At 55.0% G+C, this 22904-nt stretch overlaps 2 protein-coding genes across 5 annotated transcripts in view; one reads left to right on the forward strand and one right to left on the reverse strand.

The window, feature by feature from the left end:
• The window catches only part of ZBTB16 (zinc finger and BTB domain containing 16), a 54046-nt gene extending 39440 nt beyond the window's left edge, over positions 1–14606 (forward strand). For all 4 annotated transcript variants that reach the window (XM_050322819.1, XM_050322817.1, XM_050322818.1 and 1 more), the window contains 3 exons: positions 8893–9063; positions 11198–11365; positions 11637–14606. In XM_050322819.1, the coding sequence (XP_050178776.1) occupies positions 8893–9063; positions 11198–11365; positions 11637–11866 (569 nt within the window). In that variant the 3' untranslated portion in view covers positions 11867–14606. The remainder of the gene's footprint in view (positions 1–8892; positions 9064–11197; positions 11366–11636) is intronic.
• A 2548-nt stretch (positions 14607–17154) lies between these two features.
• Positions 17155–22416, reverse strand: LOC126643986 (5-hydroxytryptamine receptor 3A-like). Its single transcript, XM_050322779.1, has 9 exons — positions 22278–22416; positions 20197–20363; positions 20012–20056; positions 19588–19697; positions 18838–19007; positions 18455–18615; positions 17999–18209; positions 17616–17849; positions 17155–17453 (listed from the first exon to the last, which is right to left on the reverse strand). Exons 1-9 carry the CDS (start codon positions 22342–22344, stop codon positions 17155–17157), a joined length of 1464 nt encoding a protein of 487 aa, XP_050178736.1. The 5' UTR covers positions 22345–22416.
• Between the last annotated feature and the right edge of the window lie 488 nt (positions 22417–22904).

Consider the following 22904-nt stretch of genomic DNA (forward strand, 5'->3'; position numbering starts at 1 on the left):
CTGTCCCTCTGGAGCACAAAGAGATGCCTCCATCCCCCTTTACTCTGGAGCACAGGGATCAGCTACGGCAAGTTTGAGGATGCTGGGCACTACCATGTTGGGCTTTATAAAAGAGGGATGAAACGCGGGCTCGTAGGCAGCCGGGGTCTCCTGGTCCAGCGGAGGAATGCCGAGAGGGGCCTCCCGTCAGGAGCCGGTGTCCGTTTACAGTGCATCTCTCATAAACCCGGCGGCGGGGGCGAGGGCAGGGGGACCGGCCCTCCTGGTATGTGATTGATTATCTGGTATTTATGCCATTGAGGACTTTTCAGCGGCTCGGGGTCAGGGGGTCATCTCATGTGTCTTGCTGCAAATCCGCTTCCTTTTGTACAGTGCGGGCTGGGTGAGCAGACACACAAAAACAGCTTTTTCTTTTCCTTGGGAAAAAGGGGAGGGGGGCGGGCTGGTGTCAATGAATTTTTTTTTTCAGCCTTTCCTGAATAGTGTCCTTTTTAATTCCAAAGAACTTTTAATTAAAAGTAGCAGGAAAGTTCATCTCGACAAGGTTTAACTTACCTTAGCAGTTACTTTTGTCCCCCAGGATTCGCATCTCCCTGCTTTACAAAAACCCCCCAAGAACTGGGGGCCAGGCTACGCTCAGTGCCGCTCCGCATCTCCCCGGCTTTGCAGAGGGGGCCTTTTCTTCTTTTCTCCTTTTTTAATGATGGGGGTGCAGGAATAATAAGCAGATGCTGCGAGTCCCGGCTTTGTGCCTTGCGGCAGCCGGTCACTCCACTGGCCAGGCTTTGCCGGGCAGCTGCCCCAATGCCAAAAGGGTCATTTTTTCAGATGGGATGTGAACCACGGTTCTGCAGTGGCTCCATGGGGCCAGAGGATACCAGAATGGTGCCACCCTGGCTGCGAGACATGCCTGAGTGAAGCGAGTGGGCAGTGGGCGGGTGCCACTCTGTGCCAGGTGGGATGGTGGCAGTGGTGACAGCAGTGGTGATAGTGATCTCCCATGGGAAGACCCCTCAGTCTCCTCACCAAAGCTCTTCAGTGGGAAACAGAACAGTTTCTAGCACATCAGTTGAACTATGGTTGAGAAGCAATGGGGGAAATGTGCTGGGTTTTCAGCAGAAAGTCAAATTGTTTTTTCAGATGTTTTCACTCCAAATTCCAACTGGGAAGAGGAAATTTTGGAAGCCAGTGTGGTGAAGACAAGTAAGGATGTAGATGGCAGCTTCCCATCTGATGCAGTCGCCAGAAAGGCCTCCTCTGGTTGCCCCAGTGAAACTGGTCCTCAGGAAGGGCAGGGATGATCCTTCAACATGTCTTCCTTGGGAACAGCAGGGGGGAATCTGGCATTCTTCAGGACTGAGAGTGATAGGATCAGCTTAGGGGAAAGTAGCACAAAAGGAAGGTGCTGCACATGGACACTCAAATACCAGATTAGTCCATTTTGGCCAGGTGGTATGTATGCTTTGACAGGAACAGGGGCAGTTTTCCATTGGTACCTTTAGGGCTGAAACAACTGAGTGCTGTTTTTTTCCAGGGTTGATCAGGATTGAGGCTACCTGAATGGTTTTGATACATATTGATGTATTTTGATAGATATTCAGGACAATGAAAAGGCTTTGGAGAGTACAACTTTGCAGGGAGGATGTGCCTCCAGCTTTGTCCAGAAGGTTTTAGGGATTGCAAACAGCTTCAAACAAGTGTTTGGCCTGAAAAAATGGAAATTGGGCTGGAAAGTACTGCACACCAGAGCTGTGAAGTGTCCGCAGTGCGTTCCCAGGATGGCATGGCGTTAGGAGCTTGGGAACCTCCCACCTTCCCCAGCTGGCAGGTGGAGATGCAGTAAATGGGATTGGCTCCTAAAAACTCCCTCTGCCAGATTTGTACAGTACTCAGTTTCTTCAGGAAGAGGAAAAAAGCTCAGGCTCTGCCAGTGTGGGCTGAGGTGATGCTGAGCATGTCCCTTCCTTCCAAAGCCTGGGGACTGCATTCAGGGAGGTCAGGATGGGGTTGCACATGCAATTCTCCAGGGTGGCTTGTCCCCTGTGCTCTGGATAGGGGTATGTCTGGACCAATGCTGTCCCTCAGGAGCATCCCTTGCAGACCAGGAGCTGCCCGCATCCCTTGGATTGCATCTCCACAGTGGGTTTAGCATCCTGCCCTGGAGATGGGGTGCACACCACGGTCCTCCTCAGCAATCAACCCCACACAGCCCCCAAAAACACATCCCTCATTGAACACCCTGTTCAGGCCTATGGGCGGCCACAGGACTTCACCCAGTGTGGGTCCAGCTGCTGCCGTGATTGACGCAAAGCCAGTCTATAAATAAAGTCTTTCTCTCCTCTCATAAAGACTTTGCAGTTTAGTTTGCTTTCAAGGTCAAGATCAGACCTTTCTAAATAAACACATATCAAAGGATCATTAGCAGAGCAGCACTGTTAAATTGAGATATTAACTTCTGTCAGCCACGCGTTTCCTTTTTGTTCTGTAACTCGCGACTGCGGCGGGTTTTTATTATTTTGGCCCTAGGCGGTAGCATCTGGCTTCTGTAGAGACTGTAAAAATTAAAAAGCAACACAAATCATTGCGAGAGAAAAGCAGTAAATTCAATGATAAGAATTTAAAATTAAAATGTTTCGGCGCTTTTATATTCCGCAAAACATGAAACGAATGAGTTGTGTGCCTGTTGCCATAAAGCCGCCGCTGCTAATCGTCGCCAGGCTCCTTCCCTCCCGCGTGCACCCTCATAATCGCTCTGCCTTAGCAATCGCAGGGAAGCGGTGAGGGAAGGTGATGGTGATGTCGATGGTGACAGTGATGGAGGGTGGTGGGGCAAGGCACAAGGTGCCACCGATGGGACTGGGGGGAGCAACGGGCTCCCCAAAATGGAGGCAAGACAGGGATGCACTTGTCCCACCGTGCTCAAAGGGAGGCAGAAAGGTTGAGCTGGGAGGCTGTGACTAACGTGCTGGGTCACCGGGATGCAGGACTGCATTGTCCCCCAGGTCCAGATGGCCCCCAGAATAAATCACCCCCATCAGGTGTGGGCTGCCCATGCCAGAGCTGCAGCTCTGGGCAGGGTGTCACCCACTGCCCAGGATGCTGTGGGTACCTGCATCTCGAGCATCCTCCATGTGCATCCTGCCCAGGCAATGGGGCGAGCAGGAGTGTGCCGGATGAGAAGTAACCCCGTGCACCATTGTAGGAGCAAAAAATGAGGCATTAAGGTTTGAGGGGTTTTTTTAATCCCCCGTGCTCGCAAGGTCAATGTTGTACATCTGCTCTGAAATGCTGAGTTTTCCTTGGCATTGGTAAAAGGGGGAGTGGGCATGGAGACAGCAGGCAGTGCTGGGAGCATGCCCTGCCCTCCTGTTGCAGCTGGAGCAGCCACATGCAACCTGCAAGGAAAAACCAGCAGCACTGGTAGAAGAGCAGGCAGTGCCGGCTGCTTTTTAAGAATTAATTTCCCGTAGTCAGTTAAGTTGAGAAGAAAGCTGCACTATCTCTGAGTAAATAATAATAATCAAACAAATACCCCCTTGGGAGAAGTTGCCTTCCATAAAGATGTTAATTAGCGTGGAAGCTGAGCCATGGAGTCCAGAGGCAGCCTTTGAAACCAGGATGATTTGGTGACTCTGGCACGAAACATGCACATCTCTGTTTATCATCCAGGGTTTTCCCTCGTCTCTCCACTTAACCATGATGGTTGTAGAGATTGTTCATCTCAGTACAGAAACAGGTGCCACCATCATGCCTCAATAGCACTGAAGCGGATGAGGGTTGCAAAGGGTTGGTTCTACAAACACCCCTACAAACCCAGTTATCCAGGCAGGCATGTGCAGGTTTTCCTCCTCGAGGGGTCCTTCACAATGCCCCACAGGTGCACTTCAGTGCAGCCACCAAAAACATTACTTTGGGTTTCATAATAATCCCCAAAACAGACATCATCTTCTTACCCTGCACATGCGTCCACTGCCCTCCTGGGGCAAAATGCAGCCTTGGTGCTGGTGCCATCGCCAATGTCCCCAGGTAATGCTGGTGCCCACTCTCCTGCCTGTCCTTTATCACCCATCCTCTTCCTCCTCAGTTCGATGGCAGCAGGACATGCGCAATGTCCCCAGATAGCCTTGTGCCAAGTTGAGCCCAGTGCCTTCAGGCTGTCCTTAAGGCCAGCTGTGCTGGGTCTCAGGTGCTGAGCTGTGACAGGATGTTCCAGGCAATGTGCCCCTTGCCAGCACTGGTGCCTCTCCCAGCCTTCCCATGGGCAGGGCTGAAAGGGAGAGTTATCTGCCTCTCTCTGGCTGTCACTGCTAATGGTGCTGCTGTTCCTGCATGCCAGGGCCTGCAGCCTCCCCTGCGGTGGCAGCCAGCAGCATTGGCCAGGAGGTGGAGGTTGGTAGGGAGCCCTTGACACACTGACAAAAAAACGTCAAACATCCCTGAAATCTCATCTCAGGAGAACCAACAGCCCTCAGGCTTCTGCTTTACGTGGTCAGGTTGTTTTGGAGCCATTCACTTCCATCTTAAGGACAGCAGTAGTATCAGATCACCTCTTTGGCACGTGCATTACATAAGAGATGATGTTAAACATGAAGAGTGAAGGAGGAGGGAGCCTTGTGGGAGACCCCAAATTGGCAGGACAGAAGTCGAGGATTTGGGGGTTTCAGGGTGGATGCAGGAGGCAGCATCATCAGCATCCATTGACACAAGTACCCTTGTGCCTGAAGTAATGCCTTCCTGGCATACCCCTCTGCAACCTTTGGTTCTGGGTTCCTGATTATTGCAGTAGTGGGTGAATCTACCTCATTTTTAGAGTCTGATAACACAGTTCTGAGGACAGGCAGGAAAAGATGGCAGTGTTATAAGGAGGACTCAGAGAGGGGTGATTTGGTTTGCGCATCCCGGCATCGGTGCCACGTGCCTGGGGACTGCCGGCCCCGTGCCGCCACAGCTGGGGCTCAGCAGGGGTTGCTTCAGCAGCACGGTGGCACTGGTCCCCTTCAGACCCCCTCCCCTGCTGCTGCAGCATCCCCAGGTTACCCCACGCCCACCCGTGCAGCGGGTCTGCGCTCAGTGGTGCTGCCAGGGGCTCTGGGGGGCCAGCGGGACAGCACACGGACTCGTGTTCTAGCATGGGGGGAAAAACTTGAAGTCAAATGTCTGAAAGTCAGATCCCTTTTTAGTATGAATTTGCTGTATCTCATTCTGAGCACTAATTCCAATTTAATTGCAAGTGGCCTGAAGCCTCTTCAATAGGAGTAACAAATGGTTTGATTTTGTAAACTTCATCAGACTGCATTTTAAATGCGACACACTAGCCCGGCTCGAATGCCAATGAAGCACTGAAGTAGCTCTCTGTTTACTAATTATCCGTTTTTACTTCAAGCCACGCTGGCTGGCTTGTCTGATTAAATCGGATTTGTGGGATAGAGAACAGCTAGCAGAGTTTTCTCTATAGTAAACGAGATTGAAACTATGGCCCGCCTGGCTGCACACTGTAAATTATATTTCCTTTTAAAGGGGACGTGTCGCCTTTCTGCCACTGGCGCACCTCATGCATCCATAACTCCACCAGAGTCTGGTCCTGAGGGAAACCCACCCCACGCTGCCTCCCTCGCCCATTGTCATGCTGGTTTTTAGTTTAATCCCTGCTCTGGTAGAGGCAGCAGGCAGGAAGTGGTGCTGTGCTAGATGCCACGGTGCTGCAGCATCCCTCACCGTGACTCGGATGGGCACACTGTCACACGTCACATCTTGCTCATCATCATGTCTGTGGTGATGGCACTGCTTTGGGATGGAGCTGCTGGAGAACAGCAATGTGCATCCCCAGGTTTGAGGCTATAGGCTTTTTCCTCCAGCAAACATCCTTCCCCTAAAAACTGGTTTTGGGACCACCTCCTATTTAAAAAATGTCCTGCAAGACATGGTCAATGTGCTCGCCCAAAGAGCATCTGATACCCAACTCGGTAGCTTACGGCTACGACACAGAGCGCAAGGTCTGGCAGGAACACAGAAGCCAGGGACGATGGGCAAAGGTGGTGGCCAAAAGTGGCCAAATGCAGCATGCAGGGCTGCACTTAAACCTCCCCAGTTGCTAAGACTTTAATTCTGCGAGCTTGACCTACGCCGCCCCTTCCCTCAGTATCTATCTTTGTGCCTGGGGGCTTTTTATATTTTAATTTGCTTTTGAACGTCCTGCAAAATTAATGGCGCGCTCGGGGCCATTGTGCGGTGTACAGTAGAGGGAAGGGCCATCGGCGCCCGCCGAGAGCCGGCGTGTTTCCCGGGGAATGAATTGCTCGCCCGCCTTCACCCCTTTTAATTGTTGACAGTAAAAAGCGTTTAAATGCTGCTTAATTTGTAATCATCTTCCTGCAAAAAGGGGAGAAACCATTAAAACGTCAGAGAAATGAATAAATCCATCTCTCACTGATTTGGGGTGGCAGCGTTTCTTTATCAGAGGTGATTTTTCTTCCAATGGCTGAGGGCTGGCTCAGGGCTGCTGTGGCTGGAGCCCGGGGAAGCACTCATGGCAGGACAAGGGGACGAGTCCAGTGTTGCCCAGTGTGGCACCCTCTCGTGAGTTTTCCCATTTTTTCCTACCTCCCATCCTCTCTGCAAGGATGGGACATAGTTGACATGTCACTTAAAAAAAAGTCAAGTGACTTGAAGGCCGGTAGCAGGCGGTGCCCAGTAGAGCCCTGGCATGGTGCCTTCTGCGCCCCTTGGCTGCTGGAGACTGTCATCAGTGGAGCCTCAGAGCTGGGAACAAGTGGTGCCTGAGCTCAGTGCTCCATGTCCCACTGGTGGGCTCGATGCTGGGACGCAGGACCATCTCCCACATCCTCCACCTCCACACCTGGCTGGCATCAGCCTTTGTGCTCTGCAGATGCTCTACTCTCAGAGGGCAGCTGGCACTGGGTGCCTCCACAGGCCATACCAGTGCACCTTGACCTCCCACTTTAAGATGTTTATCTACTTAATGATGCATTACCTGGGGAAAAAAAAAAATTAAGAAATTAAAATCCGCCTTTTGCAGGTCCTAGGAAGCAACACCCAGGGGATGCCCAGCTCCGGGACCAGCCCCGTCCCCCGTGTGTGCACAAGGCAGCTTGTCCCCATCGCTGCGGCTGCTGGAGTCGGCCCACTTTTTTATTCAAGCGGGGGCCAATTAGTTTCACAAATGAGGGCCCTACGGTGCCAGGGAGGATTTGTTACGGCCCCGCGCGCCGGCCCGGCGGCATTGTCCTGCCCTCCACCCCCACGGGAGCCCATTGTCCCCGGCCCCAGCGGGGGCTGCTGGCGGCAGATTTATCGGGGCCGGCGTCCCGCCGGCCGGGGCCTCCGCTCCGCAGCTGGCCGCGGCGCTGGGGGCTCAGCCCCGGGGACCTTTGACCCGTCCTGCTGTCACCGCCGGGGCCGCCGAGGGCTGCGGGGCCACATACCTCTCGGGATTTGCTTTGCGCGGACCGTTCGGGGCTGCCTGCTTTTTTTTGCCTTTTTTTTTTTCTTTTCTTTTTTTTTCTTTTTTTTGCTTCTTTTTTTTTTTTTCTCGGGAGCATTTTGTCCACAGCTGCGTGGGGGGCACATGAGCCCGCACCCCCCGGGGATAAATCCCTGCGGAGGGAGAAGAGCTACTCCCGCAAGGGGCCGCCTCTCTTGCCGCTTTTATTCCCATTTCACTGGTTTTGGGGTTTTCTTCAGATTTTGAAGCGATTTTGGGCAGCCCAGTGCAAGGATGGGACTGAGCATCCCCCCGGGCGGCTCCCGCATCCCCAGTAGGGCAGAGCTGACCGCGGTGTGCCACCACGCCTGGATGGGTGATGGTGCAGTGTCAGAGCAGGATGTGAACCAAGATGCTCTCTGGGATGCCCATAGCCCCTGGGCCTGGCTGGAGGTGTGGGGCTGCCCAGGAGCATCCTCCCCTGGCACCTGCCTGCATGCTGGGCAGAACCATGATGCCGACACTGCTACTGCCCACTGTGTCCCTGCCCTGTGGTGCCATGGTCCTGCTGGTTCCCCTGGGGTTGGTTTTGCCAGCATGGCAAGCAGCTCCCCACCCCTGCTGTTCCTGAAGGCAGCAAGGATCCATTGGTTACCTTGAACATCTTGTGCTGCTAATGAATTGCTAATACAATTTTCTAGCTAATTTTATTTCCATAGTCCTCACATTTTAATGTCTCCAAAAAGCAAGCATTTATTTGCTTAATCTCCCTGCGTAATACAATTTGCAGTGACTCACAGGTTCTGAACAATCAGCTATGCATAAGTGAAAACAAACTGTTTAACAGCACAGAGGTCTGACATGTTTACAGACAGTGTACAAGCACCTAGGTTGGGGTTTTGTCCCTATTGAGTCACTGCAGCCAGATTTGTACATGCAGGCAATGGGATGCAGCTTGGGTCTGCATTGTGGTTTAGGGTCACTTGCAGCACAGGGGTAGGTGCATTGCCTCTCTCATACCACCCTCTGCTCCCAAGGGCAGCTTTGTGGGAGGCTCCTTTGGAGTACCCTTTCCCCTGGGCATTGCAAGGTCTGAGCTCAGCAGCTTTTGCAGGGGTGGGGAGATGCAGTGATCACCCAACAGCTACCTTGCGTTTGGGCATCCGTGGGCATCCTTAGGGCTCCCACCTGCTTCCAATACAATAAAAGCCACTTGTCTTCCTCAGCAATTCCCTTGGGAGGACCAGTGGCAGCAAGGTTGGGGTGGCCGGTCCTGCTGCTGGAACCCCAACAACACCCAGAGCCCTGCAGCTTTTGGGGTCCCCCCTGCTGCCAGAGTATCCCTGCTGCCATGTGGGAGTGGGGAACCCCCACAGGGGAGTGATGGGACAGCAGGCCAGGGGTCCTGGATGCCAGACCGTGCCTAAGCGGTGTCTCTCCCTCTCCCACAGGTACTGACATGGCTGTTTTCTGCCTGCTGTGTGGCAAGCGGTTCCAGACGCAGAGCGCGCTGCAGCAGCACATGGAGGTGCACGCCGGGGTGCGCAGCTACATCTGCAGCGAGTGCAACCGCACCTTCCCCAGCCACACCGCACTCAAGAGGCACCTGCGCTCCCACACAGGTACAGTGGACCACTGTGGGGCCTCGGGACTGGGGTGGCCAGGGCAGGCTCCTTCTCCATGTGTAAAAAAGAAAAACAGGGGAAAGAAAGGTGAATTGTCTTAAAAGCATGGAGGTGACTGAAGTGGCTTGGAGTTTAAAACCAAAACAGAAACAAGAAAGCTGCGTGTAATAAGTTGATCTGGTCTGAGGTGGCACGTGACCTTCTTAGTGGGTGTGTGATCATATCCGCCTCATCAGCTTACGGCGGTAGATGCACATAATCAGCTGGTGCTCAGCCCTAATGGGATTAAGGCGACCTGCGCTACGTGTAGCTGGTGCTGCCGTGGCCCCAACCAGGGCAGGGCTTGGCTGCGGGATTGCCGAGTGGGAGAGCCTTACGCTGTGTCCTCAAAGCGCCCGCGCCGTGTCCTCAGCTCCTCCGACGGCATCCCCAGGCAGGTCCCTGGTCCTGGCCACACCGTCAGCATCATCACTCAGAGCCAGCCACAAAACACCCCTGAAAAAGCTGATCCTTGGAGAAAGAGCAGGGTCGTGCGGGATCGCAGCCGGTGCCATGGTCCTCCACAGCCACGTGGGTGAAGCATTCCTCACCCATCATCCTTTGCCCGCACAAGAGGAGGCTCGTGTGACCTCCTTGGCGACACGACTGTTGCCAGCAGGGAGGAAAATGTATGCCGAACCAGGATACCCCTTCTCCTTTCTCCTGTCAGGCAGCGGGCATTCACACAATCTCCAAAAGGGACTTAGAGGTGGCTGCTGGCAGTCTTGTGGGCAGTGTCATGGAGGGTTGCTCTGTCCAGGCTGTGGCTGGCAGCTGGCAGCTGCCACACTCACATGTGGGCTTGGGGTCCCAGTGTGGGAAACAGGAATCCTGTGCTGATGATAAGCATGTTAATGCTGAGCACTGGAGCTATTTATAGCCAGTAATCCGGTGACCTGGGCTGCGGGTCGGGCTGCGCGTGTCCCACCCCAACCTCTGCTGCTTTAGCAGCTCCCGGTTGTGAAAAAATACCGGGATCATCAGCACTTTAGGAGCATTTAATCGTGCTGCATGGTGCCATCCTGCATGGCTGCAGGATGTTCCTGCTCTCCCAGGGCCGGGACACTCCGTGGGCCCTGGCTCCCCTAAAAACTGGGCAAATGGAAATGCTGGCTGCCTCCAGTTGCAAAATTGCTGGGTTTGACTGCAGGATCAAAAGCCAAGGTGACAGTTTGGAATTGGGCATGGGGAGGGGAAAGGCAACTGCCCACAGGCACTACCTGCCTCACCTTCAGAGGGGAGCTCTGAACTGCATCCCAAGCATCCTCCTCCTCCAGTGGCCAGGCAGCAGCTGCAGAAGGGGGAAAGGGGCTGCAGGGCTGGGCTGCGGCACACGGGGAGAGAGTAAAATATCATTTTAAAGAGGAAGCAAAAGCACAGGCATGTGAGTATATAACGAGAAGGACAATTTATGCCCAGGCACGAGTGCAGTTTGACACGGGGATAATGAAAAAACGTAGGTCATTGTGGATGACTTAAGCCTTCACAGCTGAAGAAAATGTATGAAATGCGGGGAACATTACACGCTTGGCAGCTCCGCACATCTGCAGCAGGACAAGTGAAATACAGTTCGCCATTCTTTACCATAAACTGTGCTTGTAGGATATGCGGCACAGAGAAATTGTAATTACAGTGACAAGACAAATCAGTAATATTTAAATATTCATGAACAAAGTCTCGGACGATCAATCTATCTTTATTGTCCTTGCCTTCGCGGCTGTAATAAATAAGTAGCTGGAGCCCTCACCTTTCCTTCAAATCATTCTGCCTTTGGTGCCGAGCCGGAGTTCATTTATCAGCCTCCCAGTCTGGAGCATGGGGTATGCCCAGGGCCGGGTCTGTGCCAGTGTTGCCAGGTGAAAAACCTGGGAATTGGTGGCAGGAGGGTTGCAGTGCCCTCCAGTCTCTCAGGATGCCACAGACCCAAGCATCCTCTCCACGCAGCCATGCAGGGGCCAGCATGCTACCACTGGGGCAGCTGGAATGCTCTGTCTCTGGGATGGCAGTGGGTGCCCAGGCTAAACAGGCTGGGAATCTGGTTTTGGTGTGGCACAGCAGACAAGGCTGCCCTGACCCACATGTGTCCTTGCAGGCGACCACCCCTACGAGTGCGAGTTCTGCGGCAGCTGCTTCCGGGACGAGAGCACACTGAAGGGCCACAAGCGCATCCACACCGGCGAGAAGCCCTATGAGTGCAACGGCTGTGGCAAGAAGTTCAGCCTCAAGCACCAGCTGGAGACCCACTACCGGGTCCACACAGGTACGTGCTGGGGGGTCTGTGGTGAGTCTGGCAGTGTCAGACCGGTTACCCTGGCAGAGATGCCGGCAGCGTGGAGCAGGGTGGCAGCCAGGGATAACGAACCTCTGGATGCATCGGCACGTAACTATTGTAAATAGGGGATCAATAGTCACATCGGTTCTGCTGTTCATTACTTGGTTATCGGCTGTGCCCGCCGCGGCAGCATCGATGCCGGGCAGTTAATTACCGCCTGGAGGCCCTCAGCCCCCACTGACACCCCCATCTCCCTCAGGTGAGAAGCCCTTTGAGTGCAAGCTGTGCCACCAGCGCTCCCGGGACTACTCGGCCATGATCAAACACCTTCGGACCCACAACGGCGCTTCCCCCTACCAGTGCACCATCTGCCTGGAGTACTGCCCCAGCCTCTCCGCCATGCAGAAGCACATGAAGGGCCACAAGCCAGAGGAGATCCCCACCGACTGGCGGATAGAGAAGACCTATCTCTACCTCTGCTACGTCTGAGGAAGGAGGCTCAGGGTCATCAGGGCCAAGTGGCAGAGGACTGGGCAAAAAAAAAAAAACAACACCAAACCCGCAGCGTCCATGGCCTTGTTTGTTTTCTGTTCTCTTTCGTTGCTTCTTGCTGGAAGAATCCTGTGGCTCATGCCGAGGTGGGGGACGCAGCAGCCCCTTCCCCAGCCCCATCTGCACCGCCACCCCAGCTGCTTGTGTGACCACTGCCCTCACACCCTTGCTGAAGGGCAGATTTCACCCCTTGCAGTCCCCAGATGGCCCCTCCATCACCCTTGGCACTGGCTACTGGCACTGCTGGGAAGACTGTATAGGAACAACGCGCTTCCTGGAAGCGTGCATAGGGCTGGTGCTCTGGGAAAGGCTTTAATTGCCAGTGTCCTCCATCACTGCTGATCCCACCATGGATGACCTGTGGAGGACCCGAGTTCCTGCGTGGGGATTGGCCCCCATTTCAGCAGGTTCCTGTGCTCCCAGGCTGTGGTGTCACAGGTGGGAGAGTGCCAGTGCCCTGTGAGCTGCAGGTGCTTTGACAAGAGTGTCCTGGGCGATCCTGGCCAGAGGAGGGTGTTTGGGGCAGGGAGCCAGCTGCTAGCCAGGCTGCCTCACAGTGCTGCCTGGCATCTGGGTAGCTGCAAGGGGCACCGGAGGTTGCTGCTTTCCCCTGACCAAAGACCTCTCTATGCATTTCCCCCTCCTTTCCTGCCTTCCCAGGGCAATGGCAAAGCCCCCCATGGGGAGATGCAGCTGGTTTGGTGACACCTGGTTAATGGCAGTGCCGAAATGGGGGCTGCTAGTGTGTGGTATCACTCCAAACGGAGGGATCCTCTTTTCTTCTGCTGATTTGGGGCACCGGGAAGGTGCAAAGTGTGGTGGTTTTTTTTTTTTGCCCAGCCCTCAGCTGCAGGAACCTGCAAGTGAGTGGTGTCCCACGGCAAGCGGCTTCGCTCGCCTCTTTTTTTGCTTTTTGTTTGGTTTTTTGAACTTTCTTTTGGGATATTTTTGCATTTAGCACATTTTACTTGAAATTACCTCATTTTTTTGTGACCTCATGAGCTTTTATTGATTTGGGAGGGACGGGGGGTGGCATGGCTGGGATATACCAGCTGCGTGCCCAGGGGTTGGTGGTGGAGGGGCGGTGTGGTGGTGGCGTCCCTGCCAGCCTCCCGTTGTGCATTATCCTTACCAAAACTGGTATTTTTTGCCCGGCCCTGCGGGGCTGGGGGTGTTCGTTCTGAAGCTACCTCTTGTGTTTGTTTTTGTTGTGTTTCTCCTGTGCGGCCGCGGGCTCGGTGGTTCCATCCCACGGCGCTCTTTTTTTTTTTGTCATTTTGCTGCATTTGGGTAAAAAAGGGGAGAAGAGCGTTGTGGGGAGCGGGATGGTATGTGGATACAGTTTGGAGGGACACTGATGGCTCCTGTGGGTTTGGGTGCCTGTCCCACCTCTCCTGGTGCCGAGCAGGGATACGCCTATGGGAACAGCATCCTCCTTCGCACCCCGGTCTGGCTTTGCACGTGCATGTGCCCCTGCGCGTGGGACTGCTGCTGCTCCACACAGGATGGACACCACTGCTGTACAATCCGGGATGTGACTGTGGAGAACGGCTCATTTAATTGTTGTGCCTAAGAAAAAAAAAAAAGAAAAAAATATTAAAAAGAGAAAACAGTTCTTTCACAGAGAAAGTTGCTGCAGTTTCTGGCACGCGCACGGCAGGTCCCCGTGGTGCCTCGGCACTGCTGGACACGGGTGCCACAGTGCCGCAGAGCACGTGGCTGAGCTCTTATGGTTTCTTTTTTTATTTTTTGCTTTAACCTCCCCTCCCATCCTGCTGTTCCTCTCCCTTAGTGCCACAGGCCCTGCTGTGACAGCATCAAGGTCAGTGTTGGAGTGATGCTGTCGTGTCCCAGGCGTGCATCCCCGCGCTGTTGGCCGTGGCACAGCCCCCACCACCCCTCCATATATATATATAAGTATATATATGTGTATCATAGCAGTGAGGACCAAGCGCCGCGCGGGGCCCCGCAGCCCCAGGCTCCCTCTCCCCTGGCTTGTCGTCAGTGTTGTGAGCGCCCGCCTGCCCGTCCCGTTGCTCTGTGTTGCCGCTCGTGGTTCGGGTCCGTCGCTGTCCTCGTTCCGTCTACCTCAGCACCTCTCTGAGCCCGGGCGCAGAAGGTGCCCAAGATCCCCTTTGGTTTTCTCAGAGTATCTATCGGCTCCTATTTTTTGTACGACTTTCGCCCGTCTGCCCTTGCCGTTTGCTCCCCTGCGGTTCTGCTTGTGAGTCCTCTCTGTCCTCTAGCCACAGATGCCATTAGCTAAGTTTCCTGAAAAATAAAGAAAAAGAAAAAAAAATACAAAAAAAAAAAAAACCAGTTGTGGTGTCTCCTAGTTGCAGCTCTCCGCACCTGCCTTCGTCCTGTGTAGATTCAGATGCATTTCTTTGTAAGACTTCAGTGTTTCTGACAGAGGAAAAAAAGACAAAAAAAAAAAAGGAAGAATATACTGCTGCAGGTTTTTTTCTCTCCATGTGTCACTAAGTGAAGTTCGTGCCTTCTATAGCAAAGAGAATATTTTTTACATCCTACTAACAGTAGATTTTTTTGTAGTGAACATTTTTTGTATTTTTATTTATAAGTCTCATAAGGAAAATAGCAATGTTCAGTTGTATACCTTGAAATCTGCAGTTAGAAAACAAAAAAGCAACCAATAAAGTTAATTACGTTGTCTCGGCCTGCCGTCTCCCATTCCTGTGCCAGCTGGGAGGAGGAGGAGGAAGGATGCATCCCAGGGGCTTGGGGTGAGCTGCAGGGGAACCCACAGTGGTGAGTTTGGGGGTGCCTGCTTGGAGGGGTGGTGAGGGGGTTTCTATCCCTAAACCAACCACAGTGGGTGGGGGTCCCCTGGGACGTCCCAATGGATGGGGAGCATCCCGCAGCCCTCGCCCCAGGGCGCATGGCACACTGCCGCGTGGCTCACCAGGGAGCGGAGCAAGTTTGCCTCAATGAAAGTGAGCTCGTTCATTTAAACCTGCCTGCAGAGCCGTCCGGCCCCCTGCTGCGTTAATTATCCTGTAGTTCCCGACTGATTGCTGTACACTAAGCTTAAGCCCTCCTTTATTTATTTACTGACTACATTAACAGCAGCGCCTGCTCTCCTTTTGTGCTGTGGCAAAACGCACAGCACCGCACACCGTGGCGGAGCCAGGTGGGTGCTGCCAGCACTGCCCAGCCATGCCTGTGCCCGATGGGTGTCGTCGTGCAGTTAGATGTTAATCGTGGCACCATGGCTGGAGTCACTGGGCGCAGAATGCTGCTTAGTTTTTATGAGGGATGGATGGGGTGTGCCAGGTGGCCATGTGTGCCAGTGTCAAGGCCAGGCTTGTCCTCTGCCCCAGGGCTTCCCAGTGGATTTGGGGAGCTGCATGCACACTCCAAGGTCCTGATGGTGGTCCCTGCCTCCCCCATTCCCCCCAGCACAGCTCTTCCAAGAAGGCTTTGGGCAAGTGGTGGGGAACTTTGGTCCTGGTTTGGGGCAAGCAGAGGTGGTCCTGCTGTGAACAACCTAGGGGTTGCAGTACCCTGGTAGAAGGGGAGTGAAGGCCCTTGCAGCATTTGGCCTGGCACAAAGGCGTTATAATAACAGGGAAATCGCAGTAGGACCGGGCCTTTGTGTGCACACTCGCACAGCAGCTGGGAGCGATTATGCTGCAACAATGTTCTGTTCCATCAACATTATGTCCTCATTAAACCTTTATTAGGAGATTAGATTCAGATTTATTGATTTTTTTTTTTTTAAGAGGAAAATCCAGGCTCCTCTCAGAGAGATGCCTGGAACTTTTCCCCACGTGCAGCACTTCCCAAGGTAGTGAGAGGGCAAAAGGTGAATCTGGATCTTTCCTTCAGCATAGGCAGCCTCCCCTTCCAGGGGGAAAGGACCACTGAGCTGCACGAAGGAGTTTGCTTGGGTTTGGAATGCTTCCTAGCACAGGGAAGGACAAGGACCAGGCGACCATCAACACACTCCATGGGATACAGCAGCAGAGGTGAACATCTCACAGTGCAGCCCAGGAGAGCATCCAGGGTCCTAGTCAGTAGGAGAGGAATGGCAAGGCTGACTTGGGGGTCCTGCTGTCCTGTCCCCTCCTTGAATACATGGGTTGAGTGGCATCGGACGCTCGGGTCAATGGGCCCATTGGATTTGTCTGTTGGAGCGTTTGATGTTACATGAAGGCAGCTCATTCCAGAGGGTGTTAATTGCCCGCTGCACTGATCAGGTCTGTAGCACCATCGATCTCGGCAGGATCAATGGGCTGATTTAGTGTCTCGCGAACTCTTTAACTGGACACCTCATCAATAGGCAGCCACTTACAGACCATCAGCGCATTAGTGCGGGCCAGCACCGGCAGGAGTGCGCTCCACCCGTCCTCAGCCCCCATCACTCAGCAGGAAGTTTTCCTGCAGGTGATGGCTCTGGGATGGCAAGTGGGAGTCTTGGTCCAGGACCAGTGGGTTTGAGGATGGCTGTATGAGAGCCAGGTGCTGTCGACCCACCTGTTCCCCATCACCTGAAGGCCCACTGTAGGCAGGGATACTCCTAGAGCACAGGATGGCCCTCCTGGCATCTCCAGCACTTTCCTCTCCTCTTTGCCTCGTGCCTCTGCCCTTTGCAGGGGTGGATGGGTAGCAGGAGCTGAGGACCGACTGCAGCTGTGGTGATAGTCATGACCCCGCGAGTCTCTGCCACCTCTGCGTGTTCAGGAAACCAGTCCCGCTGGCATCGTTTGGCTGCTGCCTGGCACCGAGTCTCTCCCAGTTTGCTGAAACTGCTGGGCACAAGCATGGTGGGGATCTGTGCAGCAAGCGTGCTCGGGGTCCGGGACAGGGAATAAAGGCGGCATCCGGGGGCGGCATCCGGGGTGAGGGGTAGGAAAGCCGAGGGCAGCGGGACCCCTAGGGCGGTGGGGATCCCCGGGGCAGCGGGGACGCCCACGAGGCCGGGGGACCCCGGTCGGGCGGCGGCAGGGCCGGGCGGCGGGGCCGCTGTCCGCGGTGCTGAAGCAGCGGCCGGGTCGAGGCTCCACCGGGGATGGCGGAAGGAGCATGGAGCGAGATTCGGGCAAGATCGGGGGGCTAGGGGGCTTCTCCTCGGCTCCACCTTCCCGCTGCTCAGCTGGGGGATGTGAGGGATGCGCCTGCCTGGGTGGACAGGAGGAAAGCACCCGCCGGAGCGAGGCAATGTCCACAGTCCCCACTCTCCCACCCTGAACAACGGGCACCACTCAGACATCCCGCCACACAGACCAGAGGGTGCCCAGTGTGATGCTGTAGGCCAGGACGGCCACCAAGTACGCCCGGAACAGCAGGACATCCAACACGTAGCCCACTTGCAGCCACTCGCGGGCGACATCACGGAACTCCTCGCGCTTCTCCAGGAACTGGCGGATGGCCGTGGTCTCACGCAGGACCCCCTGCAGTGCCGCTGAGCCCTCTGCCCGGCTGGCAAAGGTCAGAGCAGGCCTCGTGCCCCCCACCGCCCCACACTCACGGGGGTCCTCACAGCCATAGGGTGTCAGCTTGGCTGCAAGATCAAGAGAGGCAAGTATAAAAATCCTATTTAGATGGAGAACTGAGATTTCTGTGAGTGAAGTGAGCATCCAGTCTATACAAACATTGACTACATTGATGTAGATGGCTATGTAAGACCTAGACCCCTTCAGTTCCCTCTCTGTGCAGCCCTTACCTGTGCTATCATTGTTCTCTGCCTGCCTGGAGATGTCCGAGCTCTGTGTCCTGCTTTGGCTGAATTTCTCCCTGTCCCGGATGCAGAGCAGGACAGGGGCTCGTTCCAGTAGCAGGTGCTTCACCCACTCAGGGACATGGGGCTGCAGGTCTTGCTTGTGCACCAGGCGCACGATCAGGATGGTCTCTGTCAGGCTGATGACGAGCAGCGCCATGCACACCACAAAGTAGATGCCTGTGGAGGTGTCATTGAGGTGAGTGGCCTGCAAGGGCTTATGCACAGAACACAGGCCCAAGCGAGTGCTCCCTGCCCAGCTCTCAGGGCCCTGTGTTCTCAACCCAGGACTGCCATGGCAGTCAGATGGGCAGGTAGTACCTCCGTACCTATCAATGGGGTGCCAACGGCAGTAGCTGGCAACGTGTCAGATACAATGATGAGGAAAACTGAGTAGCCTAGCAGGAGAGTGATCTTGAAAGAGACCCTCTCACCGCTGTTGGGAGGTAGGTAGAAGCCCACAATGTCCATAACCATCAGGAAGATGCTGGGGAGCAGCAGGCTGACAGTGTAGAAGAGGGGGCGCCTCCGGATGACTACCTGCAGGACAGAGAGACAGGAAAGGCTCAGTGAAGGGTTGAAACAAGGCCTTGAGCTGTAGTGGCTCTTCACCAAGGCACGTGAGGACGGTTGGAGGCACTAAGGTGAGCCAGAGGAAGGGCTCAGTGCCAGGAACTTCCCACCCGCAGGCAGGAGCACTGCAGCACGGAGCAGTGACAGGGATAGGGGCAAGACCATTCCCTCGTGCCACATCTCTGAGAAACGCAGTGGTTGAAGGTTCTTACGTAGAATTTCATCTCAGCGTAGCTGTCACTGCTCTTGACACTGAACTCCTGGGAGTGACTGAGGACGTAGAGCAGCTCCCACTCGCCCTGGTTCATGAAGACACTCTGGTCGAACTTGACCAGCTCCGGTTGCCGCCATAGCGAGAGGTTGATGTCACGAACTGGGGGGTCGGAGGAGAGGTGAGAACTTAGGGGTGCCTTGCCCAAAGCGCAGGCAACTGCCGGCACCTCCACGCAGGGCTGGGTGCCTGCCCTCCCCGCACGCTTCCCCGATCCGCTGGGGCCATCTAGAGGGACGAGTTGCCTTCTGCACGGAGCTCCGGCCCGGCAGAGGTCCTGCCTGCTCCCTCAGCCTCCCCAGCCGCGGAGATCCCGGCACTCACTGTGGTGCAGCCAGCTGGTGAAGGTTAGCGAGCAGTTCTGGACGTCGAAGGGGAAGTTGTAGATGTCCAGGCTGCAGGTGGTCATCGCCTGGATGGGTTTAAGGTTCTGCACCTCCCCGTGGTGGCTGACATAGACATAGGGGACGTGGGGGGACTTTCCAACATCCACACTGGGAGACACGAGGGACAGAGATGTGGGCTGAGGAACTCTCTGGGCAGGGGTTCTTCCTGCCAAGTGATGTTTCAGGAGGCTACTGCCCAGGAGCAGGGGGTTTGCCCCCTCCTCTGCTTTTATGGTGATACTCATGCAGGCATTTCTGCCTGGCATCACCTCTGACTGCCTGGGTTGCTGCCTTCTGCCAGCCCTAGAAGTGTCTGTATTGTTGTCCCAGGGCCCTCGGGAGCCACAGAGAACACCTTAAATCCCCACAGAGCAGGAAGGACACCGGCTGGCTTTGTGGGAAGGGCCAGCAGCTCTAGCAGCTGCCCTTGCATTGTGCTGCCTTCACAAAGCCTTTCTCCAGATATCTGGATCCCACCCCTGGCACGGCGCGGATAATTACCGGCAGTTGCAGTTAGCCAGCATTGGAAATGGCCCAACTGCCAAGCCGATCCCCATCTGCATCTCCCCATTGTGGGGAGGCTGCCAGCTCTGTGCCAAGAATACAAAGCATGGGATGGCACGTGCCCGCAATGGGAGAGGGAGGTCCAGCCCCAGGCCATCTTCCCCCAGACTTCGGCCGTACTCACAACTCATTGATAAGGATGTCAGGCACCCAAATGCTCTCCATGGGGAGAGAGATCTGTGTCAGGTTGTCAAAGCGAGCCGGGTCCCACCTGAGGAACTCATCTGTCCAGTGCTGGGGACAACAGAGAGAGGACTTGAAGCACGAGGTCCCTTCTGCCCTGCTAGCACACAGACCCCAGACTTGCACCAAGCAATCTTCCCCCCATGGGAGGGAGGAAAGTCTCATCCTCTAGCTATTACAACACCCAGCAGTGCAAAACACAGAACATGAATGCTACAGAGGTCTTGCCAGCCCTTGGGATAGGTTCCCCCTCACTGCTCTCCTGCAGGGCTGCACACCCCTCCCATGGAAAAACCTGTGTTTTCAGGGGTGCTTGATCCCAGGGGAGCCTGGTAAGGGAGGGGTGAGGTTTCACAGCTACTCACCTGCCTGTACCAGATATAGGTGGTCAGCACCTGGTTCTTCTCATCCTGTGGGAAGAAGAGGACATGGTTTCAGAATGGGGGTATTGGCACTCCAGAAGATGGGCAGAGTATGCCAGGAGGGTGCTGCATGCCAGGTACCATTCCCCTCCCTGTGGATACATGCAGGATCAGAGCAAGGAACTCACCACACTGAGGATGGCGTAGACCATGAGGTCAATGGCCACAGTGGTAGTCGTTCGCCAGTCCCGCACAGGCCGGGTGCCCTTCTGGTAGTGGGCCAGCAGGTAGTGGGACAGGCGGTGCAGGGCGGGCTCGGAGGGCTCTGGTGTCCGGCCGCCACGCTGAGTACCTCCTAGCAGAGGGAGGGAGGGAGGCTGCTCACACTCGGGCAGCAGCTGCCATCACCCTGGAGTGTACCATGGACTGCAGGATGCTGCCAGCTGCCAGCCCACACTTACCAGTTGGGGTTTCCCATCCAAGTTAAATAGGAGCATCTTGATGGAAAACAAGCCTGACCACCAGAAACACTACCTAATGCATTCCTGATGTCCTCTGCTGTGCAGGTGGTTGATGCTGTGACCTTTCCAGCGTCAGAGGGCACAGCTGCCAGTCTCTGTTTCTCTGGACAGGTGCCAGGACAGCAGCAGCAGGGGACCATGAGGGACCTGCTGCCCCCAGGTACGTTTCCTACTTCTCACTCCTTCCAGGGGTGTCTCTTTGCTCAGCAGGTGGAGGTAGAGAAGGTTAGAGAGGAAACAAGATGCTAAATTAATTTATTAGGTATCTTGGTGTTTGCTTCCTATGGAAACAGTCCCTGGGCTGACACTGGCAGCGTCAGTCGAGGGCAAATTGCTTGAGGTACCCTGTCCTCGCTGCCAGGCAGCCCGAACGCCGCAGCCACACCAGGGCAGCAGTGCTGTGCTCCTGGCTCTGCTCTGCAGCACACCCAGCCCCAGAGTCCAATTCCCATCTAATGGAAGAGACTAATTGGAATAGATCTGCAGGAACTTGGGGAAAGCTGCTGGAAGGGAACTTTAATCTGTGTTTTAAACTGAAAAAAAGAAAAAACCTGCAACCTCAGCCCCTCTTACCTTGCACATGACTGGTAATGCCAGGGAGCTGGCTGGGCACATGACCCTGACCCAGGCAGGTATAAACTGATAGAGGCAGTGGGAGTGGGGGAGAGAGGCAGCAGTTAGGGTGAGGGGAGGAAATACAGGCACTGCCATCATCTGGGGCCAAGTGGCCTTTCCTGCTGCAGCTGGTGGCAGCTGGCTCTCGCTCATGCTCCTCGTCACACCCTCTCCTCCTCCTCGCACCCTCTCCTCCCCCTCACACCCATACCACCCAGCTCTGCATCTAGATACTTTGGCAGGAGAAAAATGGCTTTGCAGAGGGAGGACTGGGCTGAGTTCACCCCAAGTGCTCTTTGACCCTGCTGCGGGCACCATGCTGGTCTGCTTGGCCCAAATCTGTGCTGATGCAACCCGGCACAGCCCTGGCACATGAGGGCGTGTCTGCATAGCCCTTCCTGCCTCCTAACCAGCACTGCCAGGGTGAGAGTGTCATTGTTTCTGCTCCTTTTCTGATACCTTTGCTGTGGTAACAGTGGGAGAAGATTTGGGAATTGGGAATGATGCCCCAGTGACAGGAGCTACATGACACATCCAGAGATCTGAGTCACCAACCTGCTGAACACTTCCAGCTGTGCTGGTGCAAAACAGCACAAGGATTTTTGTGCTATTTCCCAGGAAGGTTAAACAAGAAAACAATAAAATAACAATGATAGCAAGGGAATATTTTGATGGTCAGTTTTGCACCATGAAGAGCTGCAGAGCATCCTCCCCAAAACCTAGATCCGGGTTATAAGGGATGAAACATTAGTCTGGAGAAAGCTCTTGATCAGGTGGGGGGCTCATGCAGCAGGAGACCCCTGTGTCTCTCTCTGTCCTCAGGGCTCTCAGCACAGCTCCAGAGTACTGCAAAGCCCACACGGATGAGCCCTCAGTGCAGAGCTGGGGTCAAACACCGCACTGCCTTGCTGCTCGTGCTCCCCAGGCAGGATGTGCCTCTAGGCTTCACACCGGAGCTTTCCCATGCTCCAGCTTCTCCCAGGTGCACCACTTCCCAATAGCATGAAGGTCTGCCTGAAAAGTAGCCTTAGGCTGCCACACAGCACTGCTGGGGTTTTGGGAAGGCATTGCACCATGCCAGGTCCCTGCCCTGCCCCAGCTCCCCAGCCTTGCCCTCAGGTCCCTTGACTTACCTGGGCTCTGCAGCATCAAGGCCAGTGGCAGCAGGGCCAGGAGTGCCCCAAGAGTGGTGGGAGTCATGGCTCTGCTGGCTCCAGCCACTGCCTGCTCGGCAGAGGAGTGAGTGGAGCAGGGAGGCAGGCAGCACTCGTGTGGCTTTCCCCCCGCCGTTGGGTTTTTGAGAACGCCCAGTTAATCTCGCGATCAGCCTCTCCCACTGCATCAAGTTTCAGGATGGGAGGATGCAAGAGGGGCCCACCCAGCCCCCCCCCCTGCTGGTTTCTCCAGGGCTACCCCCATCCTCTGCCCAGGCACCTGGCTATGACAGGGTGGGTTTTGGGGTACAAGCATCATGCCAGTATGCAGCAGAAGTGGGGAGCATGACCTGGGGGCAAAGGGTGCTGCAGGTGCCAGAGCTGTGCCAGGAGATCCTCAGCAATTGGAAAGATGGGGGAAACCCTCTGAGAGGTGGGAATCAGGGGGTCTGTCTCAGGATGTGGTACCGGCACAGGGTGGGTTTCCATCAGGAGGAGAACAGGGGACTCTGGAGGTACTAGGCTGCCCTTCACACTCTGTGGTGGGTGGATCTGTCCCACTGACAGTGAATCTGACAGATACAGGTGGTGGCACCATGTGCTGCC

This window comes from Myiozetetes cayanensis, unplaced genomic scaffold (genome assembly GCF_022539395.1).
Source record: "Myiozetetes cayanensis isolate MyiCay16 unplaced genomic scaffold, myiCay2020 scf29, whole genome shotgun sequence".
Classification (NCBI taxonomy): Eukaryota; Metazoa; Chordata; class Aves; order Passeriformes; family Tyrannidae; genus Myiozetetes; species Myiozetetes cayanensis.

Excerpts from the sequence above, each read along its gene's own strand:
- LOC126643986 (XM_050322779.1), bottom strand. The coding sequence starts at position 22,344 with ATGACTCCCACCACTCTTGGGGCACTCCTGGCCCTGCTGCCACTGGCC. Across the intron at positions 19,698-20,011 it reads CCTATATCTGGTACAGGCAG|CACTGGACAGATGAGTTCCT; the intron begins GTGAGTAGCTGT and ends TGTTGTCCCCAG. Across the intron at positions 19,008-19,587 it reads GACATCCTTATCAATGAGTT|TGTGGATGTTGGAAAGTCCC; the intron begins GTGAGTACGGCC and ends CGTGTCTCCCAG.